The sequence below is a fragment of the Clupea harengus genome, chromosome 3 (assembly GCF_900700415.2).
Source record: "Clupea harengus chromosome 3, Ch_v2.0.2, whole genome shotgun sequence".
NCBI classification, from domain to species: domain Eukaryota; kingdom Metazoa; phylum Chordata; class Actinopteri; order Clupeiformes; family Clupeidae; genus Clupea; species Clupea harengus.
Window position 1 is genome coordinate 6,464,634 of NC_045154.1, and position 14,442 is coordinate 6,479,075.

The following is a 14,442-nucleotide window of genomic DNA, read 5'->3' on the forward strand; positions in this document are numbered from 1 at the left end:
TGCCCCCCACCCATTGATAGTGAAAGGTCATTGTCTGATTGGACAATGGGGCTGGGTCAGCCCCGGCAACGAGGTTGAGTGATTAATCTCCTCCTGCCTGCACTTTCGGCCCCTAGGAGGGGAGGGGGGGTATTGATTCATCTGAAGCAGGACATGGCAGGACCTGGAGAACAATTAAACACTATAAAAACTAAGCCCACGCTGCTCCACAATCCACAGCGGAGATTTCCCACAGAGAGACTGGCTCAGCGCATCACAGATAACCACCACCTGGGACGGTGTTTGCCCCAGATGTTCCCACATTCTCCTAGAGCTTCTCTTCTCAATGGCAACTAACTGTAATTCATTCAGATCTTCGCAAATCCCCTGTACACAGGCTGGAGGTATAATACCACTGAGAGTTAATAAATTGTTCTGTCCGAACAAGATTACACAGACTTAATGGCTAATTATCACTCTGCAAAGAGAATTTCAGCTATGCTGAGCAGTCTCATTAACACGAAGTGTCGTTTGGCTGTTGACTCCTCGCTCCATAACTGCCTGCAGCTTGGCACGGATCGCATCACGTCGTGTAGTAACATAACTACTGCGCAGTTACTCACTCATGCTCAAATTACTCCACCAGCAGCATTCTCTCAAGCTCTCTCACTCATCATTACAACAGGACGGACTAGTGGTTCGATTGCACCCCACAGTCAGCCTCTGTCAGGGATCATTACAGAAAAACTGTCCTAAATGTGCTAGGAAAAATAAAAGAGCAAGTAATATAAGAAATAAAAACACGCTAACCAAAATGGGGGTGTTTCACGTCCGTACAGTATATCTGGATGAGCAATTGTTAAATGCGCTGTAGTCGCCATCATAGTTTTCTGAGGCCCAGCGTGGATGTGGGAGCTGAGGGTGGGCTGTGGCTGTTTTGTGCAGCTGAGATGAGAACGCATGTGGGATGAATGGGCCCGGCTCAGTCTGCTGGAGATTAAACAGTAACAGCGAATGGCGTGCCGTCTGCAGCACAAGCTTCTCGGAGGATGCTGGGGGGTGTGGGGGGTGTGTGAGACGGTGAGGTGGGGAGGTGGAATGGAAGCAGTTTGCCTAAATGCAGCCTTAATTGGACTCCGCACTGGCAGATGCCTCTATGCCGTCTGTCCCTCTCCCATGGCTGCCTGGATTAAATATGTATCACTCCTGTGATGAAAAAATATGCTCTAACCAGGCAGCTATTCATGCGGGCTCGCTGCGCATGGCACGCAGCCATTAACCAGTCCAGTCATCAAGAGAGACTGCAATACAAAGGACACAGACAGTCAGGCTACCTCAGGGGGAGGCTTATCGGGAGGACTCATTAAAGGTGCGGACGCAGGGGTCTCCCCCCTTTAGGTGTCACAGGACTGGATTGACAAATGAAAGGAGATTAAGGAGGGGGTTTCACCGGGGGTATCTCTCACATATAGCTCAGCTCATTCATAAAGAAGCTCTCATGCAAAAAAAGGCAGAAAAAGAGCCAAGCAAGATACACACAGTAAATAAAATGGGCAGTGTTACCCAACCCCCATCAGGCGTGGGGAAATCATTAATTCATCATTTAGCCCACAGGAAGTGCATGTTCCAGTGTGGCTGACCAGTCTACTTTTCTGCTCAGAATCCCACTGCTGTATATAAATCGTCTTGTGTTCTCTTGTATAACTCAGTATAATAGACATGTACAGTACATTGGATAGATGTGGCATATGTTCAAAGACTTGCCACTTCTAATCTACTGCAATTCATTTCAGAATATATATACGCCTGTGATCTGTAAATACACTTTTATATACTCTTTTATACATATTTTTTTATTAGATAGTATTAATTCTGCAGCTACATCAGTTACCCTAGTCAGAGTATTATATTTCCCCCCCTGCCTTCTATCCCTAACACTATGACAAGGATTACTTTACCTGGATCTATCTAGCTTATGATACCTATGATTATGTCAGCTTGCCCTCCCCTCTGGTACCTGATGCAGTGGTGCTTGTGGTCCAGCAGGAAGGTCCAGCGGTAGGAGACGGGCAGCGGGCTGCAGTTGGTCATGGTGATTTGCTGCTGAGCCTCGGTGTGGTTTAGCACACAGCCAAAGTCCAGCGTGCTGCTGGAGAAGTGCAGGTTGGGGAAGTGGACCTCGCCCTTCAGCGCCACCAGGTCCCTCTGTGGGTGGCCCTGGTAGCGGATTTCCAGGACGTCTTCGGCCACGCGTGTTGCCTGGTCACGCCGGTGGAGCGGGTCGAAGCGTACCCACAGTTCCGTCCATGCCCCCACTCCCAAAACCAGACTCTGGGAGGCACACAGAAATACATGAGAGATGAGAGAAGGGCTGATCTGAGGGAAGTCCCATTGGGAATGTATGAAAACAGTACCTTTCTGGCTCTCACCAGGAGCACCATAATAGACAGACAGGCCATCACCACAGAGACCAAAGCTCAAGTTTCTGCAGCAGTGCATCTAGCTTGGCCAAGCCCTCATACTCATACCATAATTGGCAGTATTTCTCTCCTCTTTAGATCAATGACACTTGAAATAACATTAAATGCAACTAAGCTATCTTTTGTCAATACTTGACGTAATTCTTTCCTCATTGGAAATTTGAATACAACTTTATCTACCTGTACCTTGACTGATGATACTTATTGGTCCTTAGGTATGTACAAATGTACCATATTTTCATTGGTCAATGCTGTGGTTCCTTCAAACGTATTCAAACGTTGCCAAACAAATACTTTCTCCACAAACAGAAACAGCAGGCAAAGTAATGGCATTACTTGGATTTGCTGGATATTGCTAGGATTTGGAATTACCTAAAACATTTAATAATAAAAACATAATGGCCATCTGTGCACCCAGAGTCAGGATGGCTAAAGTAGTTTACTGCAAGCAACACTGAAACCCCCACCCAACCCTAGTCCCTTACCATCCCAGAACACACCAAAGATGGAACAGATTTTCACATTCGTCATTTTAGTAAGTTGACTCAAGATTTTTTACTACCTCTCACTGAAATCTCAGAGTCCAATCCCCTAGGAACTATGAAACGACACATTGATAAAGTATGTCCAGGGTTCTGTTGAAGGTCTAAAGCGACTCTTCCCAAATCCTGGCGTAGAACAAGGTGAGGTTGAACCTGGCAGCCAGCATCATTCTCTCTGAGGGCAATTCATAATATTTTGAACGACTTCGCATTGGCCCCTTCATCACCCTCACAGGGCTGGAACAGTGTCACATCTCGAGGAAGTGAAATTGTGGTACTGTACCTTCTGCATGACGAATGCGCTATCATCAGAGTTTTCACACAAGCTGAAGGGCTTGCTGATGGTCAGCTCACAGGACAGGACCAGAGTCGACACACTCTTTAAAACCAGCTTCTGGTAAAGGGGGACTAGAGAAACATCAGGAGTCTGTGGACAAGCCGAAAGACAACCATTAAGATCATACACAAGACAACCAATAAGATATGGATACTCTTACAGTAACAACAAACCAAACCATTTCCTGCACTTATGGCATATCAGTGTTAAGGCTGTCTTGAAACTGTCTAGAGGTGTTTTTTCCCACACTTTCTTTCCTAATGGGATTGTTTAGGTATCTGGAATTACAGAGGAAGAGGCTCTGAGTTCCTCTGTCGATGGATAATTACGCAAATAATGAGACCCGAGTCACTCTCGTTTTTCTAGAGAGCCTGTCAATTTAATCAAACCCTCACTTCAAGCACTTTTTCACTTTCCCTTCCCTGCCTCCCGTAGCCTTCTCCCGCTAGCTCTCCTGCTCTCTCATTTCCCCTCTCTCTTCCCCTCTTCTCTTCTTCCTCTCTCCCCCTCCCTCTAATTGCTTTATTCCTCCCAGTTCCACTGTGGTAGTCGAGCCGCACTGTAAATCGTCTTGCTATGCTGTCACCATACAGATGAATGGGGACAGAATCAGATAAAAGAACGCCTCCGAAATAAATTAGCATTTTCAGTACTGAATTAAACAAAAAAAAACACAGAAAGCCAGCTGGCAACGGGCCCCCTGAATGACGCTATGTTGAGAGATAGGAGGGAATGTGTGAAAATATGCGTGGCTTCAGCGCGGAGAGGAGAGAGGACACAAATCTGATGAGCCGAGGCTACGGGCACGATAATAAAAGTGAAATAGAGGGGACAGAAAATCAGTTCTGTTATGATGGGGGTGCTTCCGGTGTGAGATAAAGCGAGTCTTCAGGGCTGCTCAAACAGAAAGGGGACAATAGATGTTCCTGAATTGAAAAGGGCCCACTGTGCTGCCTTTCCCCTAGGCATTCGAAGCCTAAAATATGCATCCGTTTTCATTTGACCATTCATATAGTTCAGGTACTGAACAATTTTGGGAGTCGGAAAGCAATAGAAACATTTAAAAAAGCTCATCTTTTTCTTAATTCACTGGGCAGCCACATTTGACAGACCAGAATATTTCCCCACCCCCCTCTCTGTACTTCAGCTCTTATCTATGATCATCTAACCAAAGAAATAAAATACAATTTGCCATTTTTATTAATACAGCACATCTACAGTGCATGAGCATGAAATCAATACAAAGATGAATAAAAGGAATAAAAAGACATGGAGAACGAACAGTTTCCTAGAGGGAATCAAGTGATATTAGCCATACTTTACAAGCACGTTGGCAGCATTTCATCCCATTTCATTCATTTATATGACACTAACTATATGACTGAGGTCTTTTCAATTTAGCATGATAATTCAGCATCAGATGTGACACATGACATGCACAGCTGTCAACATGCACTCAAGCATATAAAACTTGAATATAGTGTTACAGTGATGAGTATATTGCAGGATACGGTGAAAACATATCTATTACCTATTCGTGTTGTGACTAGTTTGACCAATATCAGGCGGGACCTTGTCTGGCTGGATGTTGTCTCAGTTGTAAATCAATCATATCATTGTGTTTACACAATCACATCTCGGTAACACTAATAATCTTGATCAGACATGTACTGCCCTAATGCTGGCCATGTCGATGTAGTCATTAACATTCATGAATGGTTGTGAGGGAGTAACACTGCAGTTTCCTCAGACACCTCTGAATGGAAAACACATCCATTCAGGAAAGCACTTCTTTCTCTTCCTCAACTTTTCCCCTGAAGCAGACTGCAGCACACTCATGTTTTGTCACAGGCATTATATACTCGGTAGAATACACAAAACAACAAGCTGGTGCACGAACGCCTAATTTGTTATTGCGAGAGGGGGGGGGGGGGATGAATAATCCCTGCAAGACGATGAACACACAGGGAAACAGACTCACGCTAGCGCACGCAAGGAACGTTTTGTGCCACAACGAGCCGAGGTACATTTAATGAATCCCACGAGTGGCTCAATGAGCTCGCGCTGCACAGATGACAGGCATGACTTTGACGCTCTGAAACCTTACGCAACGCTCACTATGGCTGACTTCATGGCGAACCTTCATCAGATTACAATGTGAAAGGGTTAATGTGCTTACATGGTTATGTAAGCTGTGTGTGTGTTGTACAGTGGGAGGTGTTGTATGTGTGTATGTGTGTGGGGGGGGGGGGAGTTGCTGTACCTTCTCCACGTAGAAGTGGAGCTGCTGGGAGGAGATGGACAGGACAGGGGCGATGAAACGGCAGCTGACGTCCACCGCCATGATGCGCTCCTTCCCGCTCTGTTGGCCGACTATGCCATAGCACACCAGCCTCTCCTGGACCACCTGAGAGAGCAGAGCACACACACACACATACAGGCACACACACACACACACACAGGCACACACAGACACAAACGCACACACATATGCACACAAATCACCACACAAATCAAAACAGATGCACAAAACAAATAACCCATACACATACTCTCTCTCTCTCTCTCTCTCTCTCTCTCTCTCTTACACACACATACACACGCAATTCTTCAATCTTTCACATTTAATCTTTCCACCCTGGCAAACAGAACTAAGGCCCTGGCCTGCTGTGTCAATACTGTGCCAGCGCTGTGCCAAAGCCATGCCACTGAAGCCATGCCACTGAAGCCCTGCCACGTCTCTGTGTGCCTCAGCACTGACGTCCAACTGCACTCACTACGGTGGACCCGACTCAACCCAACCTAGGCTTTCTATGGCGAGGTGCTTATCTCTGCCTCTCACCTTCTCCCTTCTCCATGCTCCCCATTAAATCAATAAGGACTCAGGGAGGCGTGCATCTCAGTAATGCCTGGGAGAGGAAGTCGATACGCAGCTCAGCACGCCGCAACTGGGGAGAGATTAAGGGTGGCTTTGACCACCTTTATCTCTGTGGCGTTCAACCTTGGGCTGCCTGGGCTCAGATACGACAAGATAGCTTAAAATGGTGCGCAACGCGTATTTCACACAACCGTATCTGTACTGGTAGCATCACGAATCGATTTTGATCCATATTGACTGCAGCCAAAGCCGTATGGTTGGCTGAGTTGCACACGTGTAATCTGTTGTGTGTTTAAATGTTTTGGTCTTTAAAAAATTATGCTTTTAGGGGTTCATAGGAATGCCCTATTCAGTACATGAAGATATAAGACATATGGTATAATACATAATATATAGCATATATTACACAGTACAACTTTTTTGTACTCTAGTCACACAATCCATCAGCCATTTGATGAATGGAAGGCAGATGCCCCTGTAGTGCCACCTGCTGTTTTGGTGCCTTTGCATCGGCAACTCGAAAAAACGTGCCAAAATCACCTGATTCACAAATGTTGTAATTGCTGTGTACTTGTAGAAAATATGTGTTGCACTTGTAAAACTGATTATACAGACATACAAAACATTCTTTGTTTACATTTGTGGAACCTGTTTTTTTGTGTATTTATCATTTGTTTGTGAGTAGCATTTTATTTGCAAAACACATTGTGTTTGTTTGAGATGTGTGTTTGAGATGTAATGTGTAATTTTGTATTTATAAAACATGGTGTGCATATTTGCAAATCATTGGACATTTATAAATCACGTTCCATAGACAGTTTCTTCTAGGCAGACTTTAGACACCGCTTCAACCTTTCAAGTTGTTTGTGGTACTATGAAGCATACAAAGACGTTTTGGCATGGACAATTATCAAAATATATGTTTAAAAGACCAAAGGTTTAGTCAATGTAAATGTAAAGGTTACTGAAGTGGCCCGAGTTTATTTCCCCCCACAGGTACACGCTTGCCGACCTCAACTGCGCCCCCTATTTGCTAGAGGACTGTGATTGGACAGCTATTACATTTCCTGGTGGCACAATTTCAGCATGTACTTTTCGAAAAAGAAAATAAGCCGATAGAGCTTTATAAGAAAAGCAATGACGCCTATTCCATTTTGGCATGGCATAATTTCATAACTAAATTGTGTGTAATGTAATGCCTTCTCATTGTTTTTCTGAATGGTAGTTGAACAAAATGCAGATCAATGGAATCTGACAAAATGATTTTGCTTTTAATCGTGGCACGTTCTCTTCACGTCACACAGTGCCTCCTGTGCATTGCATTTCTACATGACCGAGTTTCTGTGCGTTGCGCACTGTAAAACAATCATGTTGTTTTTGTTTTTCCTTTTATACCAAAGTGGTGTTTGTATTTCAGGGTGGCATGAAATCCTCTCCATACAGGCATATCCTTCCTGCTATATAAAAAAAAATTGATGTAACAGTGCCTTTGTGTCACCTTACCTTGGGTATATCAGAGGATCCCTCCAGCACCATATCAGCCGACTGCCCAGGGGAAAGCTCCAGGCGCATGGGAGACAAGCTGAAGACTGGGGGCTTGCTGGCTTCAGGTGTCAGGGTGTAACGAGCTTTCATATCCTTGGGCGAGCATTTGGGAATGGTGACCCTGCACCGGAACGGGGTCTGGCCGTCGGTGCACCAGAACAGCTGATGGTAGCGACGACCACGGTTGGTAACCCGGAAGTGGTACTGGCATGGCCCTGAGCTGTAGGAGCAATAAGAAGCAAGGAGTAGGCCACACACATAATTACTGGCAGACTGCTAGAGTTGATATAATCAATTCAATTCAACTCAATTCAATTCAATTCAATTCAATTCAATTCAATTCAATTCAATTCAATTCAATTCAATTCAATTCAATTTAATTTAATTTAATTTAATTTAATTTAATTCATTTTTTTCTACTAATTTTTACAGTGTTGTTACCAACTCTCTCAATAAGCTTTGCAGAACCTACGTGACTTCATGACCAGGAAAATGTGTCTGCTTGTTAGGATGTCTTCTGTTAGGATGCATTCTAATGGTGGAGACACTGTGCATTGTTATGGGTATTTACACCAACCTGAAGTGGTCTCCCAGGTCCAAGCTGGGTGCGAAGGGCCGGTCTGTGACGATGGTGGTGCCCTTGCCTCTGGCACACACCGGGATGGTTTGGGTGTTTGAGTCCTGGATGGACAGAAGCAGCTTGTCCTGGAAGGGTACGGAGTCATCCAGGTGAGCCACCAGCCGGATCTCCAGCTCTCCCAGTGGGGGAACAACCCCCTCACTGGGCTCCACACGCCATAGGGATTTCTTCCGTGCCTATGGAGGGCAACAGTGCCAAAGAAACAACTGTTACACAGCAGCAGCAACAACACAGTAGGAACTAGCAACAGGTTCTTATGCCTGACTACAAACTCTCCAAAATCATAATGATTTAACTGAAATGAGTCAAACCACAAGCATGTCCAACGAAAACACCAAAAGCAATATATACTTACAAAATTGGTAACAATAACTAGCAGTTCAGTGGCTATACTGAATTATTTTACTGACAGTGATTATGCTAACTTCTATAATAGCACATCATTTTGTCAAAAAAAACTCAAGGAAACTGGGGCAACATCTCTGGGTAGTAGAAATAAACACTTTTTAAAATGGAATAAAAAAGTTTACAGAGCTCTGACATTTGTGTTCATGGACAATATTAGGATTGAGTCAGTTCAGTCAGTCAGATCCCGTATTCCATCCATAGCAGCAGGAATGTGTTAAATTCTCCTCTTTGTTCTTCATGTTAAACAAAAAAAAATCTCTACCTCAGTCTTAATAAGCTGAGGCTTTAACAAGCCGATGTGTGGTGACACCCACGTCCGTGGTCGCTGTCTAAGCGTACCTCTGGGGAGTGGACTCTGAGAGGAGGCTGAGCACAGTGTGCCGCTATGTGAAAGGCCCGCTAATCGCCTTATCAGTTTTAGCGCGAGTGCAAACCTGCTAATGGAGGCAATAAGAGAGTTGAGGGAGACCCGGGGTTATCAGATCAAGGAGCTTGACGGGAGGCAGATGCAGCTGAGGACAGAGAGGGAACTGAAGGGGAGGAGAGGAGAGTGTGTATGTGTGTGCATCTGTCTGTATTTTGGCAACATATCTCCACAGAGTCCCGTTAAATAGTTTGGAGGAAAGACCTTTAACCATTTATTTTCAGGTGAATACATTTTTCCGCAGTAAAAACTCAACAATGATGCATTAACTTCATACAGAAATTATTTGGTAAATTGCCTAATAAAGGCAATTCCACCATGACAGAATCCCTTGCTTCCTTCCCTCTGCTACACATGGACAAACATGCCGGTACCTAATTGGCATCACAGCCTGTCATAATGCCTTCCTTCAATGTGCGCAGAGAGGGTGAGAGGAAGAGAAACAGGGAAGATTAAAATCAATTTCCATAACGGCAGCAAGCTGACTAATGGTTCACAAATTATATTTGAATTCCAACAGGGCATGCTATTCAGACTGAGAAAAAACGACTAAAACTGGAGTGTCTTGATTGATAGCGTTGTATTTATCTACAGGACACAGCTACTGCAGCTCTAAGACGTGCTGAGCACCATTCATCATACAGGCAGAGTCGCTGTCTTACAGGCATGCGTGGCTCTCTGCGTCTAGCTCCACTGCAGAAGAGTGCCGTGTGAGTCTGGGGTGGACGGCCAGAGGGTACCCAGTTCATTATGTCCTAAACAGTTTAAACACTTCAGCCCCAAAACGATCACTGCCAGTTTATACAGAGAATTCTTTGTTGTCAGCAATTATAATCGCAAATATTTTTTACTGCTGAGGGGCTAAGCATGATGTCAGATGACAGGCACAGATTTCAACAGAAGAGGCTGTATATTAGCACAGCATATGGGGTTTACAAATACTGGGACTCTGAGAGGAGATTACAGCAAAATGAATTGAAAAACTGAGCTGCATATATAAAGCTGAGGGACTCATGTCCTCTCATTGCAAAGCAGGTGCTGAATAAACAACAGTATCAGCTTCAGAAGACAGCAAAGTGCCCTTTAAAATGTCCTCTTCATCCGAGCCTTGTTTATACTCAGAGCACCACGTGGGCAGTCTCTGCCAACACGCCGGGCAAATTGAGGGCATTCACAAAAAGAATACCGTGCCCTGTCGGTCAGAGTAAAATGAGCAGCAGGACTCAGGCAGGATAATGAATGCTCTGTAAGAACACACCCTCTATGCACCCTCTATTTGGTTTTCATCTACAGCTCAAAATCTACTGTCAGCCAATTACACCCCAGGGTGGGAAGAGACAGAGGGGAGTCCTCTCCAGCCCCCCACTGCAAAGATGAGCAAATGCTGTCCTTCATAACAAATCTGTCCGACGCACCCACGTCTCGAGGCAGACACAGCCCCCTCGGACGAGAGAAAATTGAAAGAAAAATCTGAGCCGCATTGAGACCACTGGAGTCACCTGGGAGTCATAGATCACTTTCTCAGCCTTTATCTTAAGGAGGGAGAGGAGTGAAAGTCGAGCTGGTCGATAGGGAGGTAGTTTGGGGGCTGGGTGTTCTCCCCTTGAGAATGGAATCTGAGCACAGGACGAGCAGGGCTGAAATTTCAATAATCAGATCAGACCGGCATTAAAGAGGTTTAATGCCATTGATTGCTTTGAACTACCCCACTACGAGGGGGTTTAAAATGGAACCCAATGCAAATCTCAAAAGCAGCGTCTCCAGCCTCATAGGATTCAATTACACTATCATGCTTTCTTTGCAACACAAACTGATGAACAAAATGCAAACATGGGCTGCATTTGTTTTCAAATCTTTCGCATTCTTTGGGCACCTCGAGCCAGCCATCAGGGCCTGGCTTAGAGCCACACTATCGAGCGAGTGTAATGTAATTCCAGAAGAATCACGATCGATGGATGCTTGAAAATGCTTTGTAAAAACTCTTGCCTTATCAACACGACAGTCATGAGGCTTAGAGGAGAGGACAGGGACAGAGAATTTCCTCAGCTCGGCAGTTTGAAGATGAATCTCATCACACAATCGGGACAGCTCCGACTGTGGCGGCGGGGGCAGTTATCAGTGCGTGTGCATCTGCATGCTGCCCGGGTGAGATGACAGGGGCAGGAAAGTGAAGTTATGTCCTACAGATAGACTTATCTCTGCTCCTATTGTATTCTCTTTGTTCCTGAATGGTTGAACTCAGTCACTATTGAGAGTTGATGATTTTGTCAGTTGATATTGAGAGTTCAAAAGTGTTTGTTTTGAAGTCTCATTCAGATGTATGTGCAATGCTACTCTAACACCTCTACCTTATGTTGAAACACAAAGACTGCAGTTGTCTTTGTACATTTTTTGGGGTGGAATGCTACTCTTTTGAATACTGCACAGTCAGTTGTGCAATCTAGCTCTTGATTGTTTTCCAAAAGGCTGAAAAGGAAAACCAGAACTTTTTGTAGCACGCATACATCACTGCACGCTTGCCCCACTCTCTCGATGAAGACTAGCCTTTGGGATCACACACATAAATCCCAACCACCAGCCAGCATGAACCTGTAATGGTGCAGTCGTTTTGATAAATACAAAATCGAGTTCAACAGCCCCCGATGTTGGGCAGCTTGTCAGTGATCTGCGTAGAGAGTGTAATGACATCTGCTCTGACGGTATCGTGTTTCGCCACACTGCCCTTAAGACATGTCATTTCCAGTCTCTGATTCCCAAGGATCCATTCTGATGCCACGCATATTCGGCAAAGGCGGCCCTGATGGGACGAGATCCCAATATGAAGGCGGCCTGGGGGATAAGTGGCAGGCCTCTCACATGTATCTGTGCTACGATTCACTATGAGTATGCCATGTAAAGTGAGAGGGGAACAGGAAGGCCAGGCCACTGACGCCAGCCGTGCTGTTGAAGGTGATTTAATCTGATGGGGCAGCCTATTATTTACTAAGCCAACTAACCACTCTCCTAATCCTCTGAGCCATTGTGTACTTAATTAGGTTGGAAATTAAACAGAAGTGGTTAAATTAGATCAGAGTGAAAAATAAGTGGAGGAGAGCTGGTTGTTGGCTCATTTGCAAGAGTCACAAAACAACATGGTGCTAAAGATGCTTCGTCAGGTTCACCCCTTTGGTGTCAGGGTGAAAGGACCCACCATCTGTGCAAGGAATCGAGCCGGGATGGGGGACTGGTTCGACAGCTGCAGTGGCCTACGGACGTCCGTCAGCACAGGGATGTTGCCAAAGTCCACCTCTGCAGATGGGACATGGATGACCGGGCCCTCGGCGAGGCAGGATAGCAGCATGGCCTGTGGGAGAGAGAGGACCCAGAGGAGTCAACACAGTTTTATAATGACAGGCACTGTACCGGCACACACACACACACACACACACACACACACACACACACACACACACACACACACACCACACCACACACACACACACACACACACACACACACACAAACACACACACAGAGGAAAGTGCGTTGCTCAGAGCTCACCAGAGGTGGATGCTGACTACCTAGCACAGCAATATGAATGGAGAACTCCAGTGGGCCCACGGCCTTAGCCTGCACCACCAGTGGGATCTCTGCAGAGGCGTGGGGCTGGATGACTCCCCTCGGGTGGGGACTGGAGTACAACACAGAGGGATGTTCCTCGTACTCCTAAGCACAAACAGAGAAGCTTGTGCATTAAAAGATACAACTAGACACCTACACAGTGGGACCTACTCACTGTCCTAAATTTGACCTTTGACTGACTTTGAAGCAGTTAATGTAAGAGGCCATATCCAGGAGAGTTTGAAACTGACCTGAGACAGAAGGCCATAGCAGGCAGGCAGGTCGCTGTTGTTGATCAGCTTCACTGGTTGCTCATAGGCATAATCCAGGAAGCACTTCTCCAGCCTCAGTACAGGGGTCTCCAGAATCACTTCAGGAACAGAGCACCTGGAGATAAGAGAGATGTACTCATTTACAAGCATGACTGAATGTCCAGAGTCAGACTGCCTGACATCAAAATGTCATCAACTCAACAAGACAACAACCTCTTTCATTCTTCATATCCGTGAAAGTGTTCTTCAATTGATTTAACAGTAAAATTTAAGAATTTAAGGGAGCCTTATTTGATGGTAGACTTAAAGTTCTGATACTGTGTAATATATGTCCTTTTCTATACTTGCTTGGCTTTGTCATTCATTTCCAAACCAGTCAAATACTATTGTTCGTCCTACAGTTTGCTATTGACTGTGAGGACATTGCGCAAGATGCATTGTAGTCTTGAACAGCATTTGAAACGGTCATTACATTCTGCTGATGTTTATTTGCTTGACTGCTTTGAAATCTTCTGCACAACGTTTTTTACAATGCATCTCAGTTAATGTAAATACACAGTTGAGCAAATAACATGCTGTAGGCTCTATATAATTTACTATCCTTTGGTTCACCCGGGAGAGTGTCCTTAATGAAGCCATTAGACAAAGAACAACACTGCAACGTCCATTCAATGAAGTAGCAATCTGAGGTTAATAAATAAATAACTGAGGTCCATAAATAACTTTTTCTCATTTGTTCTTCATGGTTAACCATCGTGACTGACCTGGCACAGATCGGGAGGGCCAGCACATCCTCACTGACGCCCTGGACATCCACCACCAGAGCCAGGTTGTAGCTGCGCACTGTGTTAGAGCACAGGGTGACCTACAGGGCACAGGCAGACAGGTGCTAAGTGGCACACAGAATTGAATGAGATCGGCAACCTCGGCGTATGTAGAGCTGGAGAAATACACAGATTTCAACAAATATTTTAGGGGATTGAATAGAGATATGAATGTGTGTCAAGCTCGTGTTTAGAGTGTGCGTGGAAATGAAATGACATGCTTTAATACACACAGCATCTGTGATGAGGGAGAGTGATGGCAGATGCTTTAGGCTAACAGAAAGCTGCCTGTTGAGCAAATACACAGAATCTCACACGTACATATCCATACACAAACAGTACAACACACGCACACACACATACACAGAAACAGATTTGGCTGGATCTTGGCTGCCTGTGTCAAGTCTTTGGCTATATCCTCATTCGATGTGCCAGTTGGTATGTGTGTGTGAGTGACTGTGTGTGTGCATGTGTATGACTGCGAGTCTGTGTGTGTGTGGTGGTTCTCAGGGA

General features: G+C 45.2%; 1 protein-coding gene across 1 annotated transcript in view; it reads right to left on the minus strand.

Annotated features, from left to right (window-relative positions):
* Window positions 1–14,442, minus strand: part of hydin (HYDIN axonemal central pair apparatus protein) — a 76,884-nt gene that overhangs the window by 39,400 nt on the left and 23,042 nt on the right. The window contains exons 15-23 of the mRNA XM_031564398.1: window positions 13,870–13,970; window positions 13,085–13,220; window positions 12,774–12,938; window positions 12,424–12,576; window positions 8,339–8,577; window positions 7,720–7,981; window positions 5,602–5,745; window positions 3,285–3,428; window positions 1,997–2,310 (exon numbers count right to left, since the gene is read on the minus strand). Of these exons, the coding sequence (XP_031420258.1) occupies window positions 1,997–2,310; window positions 3,285–3,428; window positions 5,602–5,745; window positions 7,720–7,981; window positions 8,339–8,577; window positions 12,424–12,576; window positions 12,774–12,938; window positions 13,085–13,220; window positions 13,870–13,970 (1,658 nt within the window). The remainder of the gene's footprint in view (window positions 1–1,996; window positions 2,311–3,284; window positions 3,429–5,601; window positions 5,746–7,719; window positions 7,982–8,338; window positions 8,578–12,423; window positions 12,577–12,773; window positions 12,939–13,084; window positions 13,221–13,869; window positions 13,971–14,442) is intronic.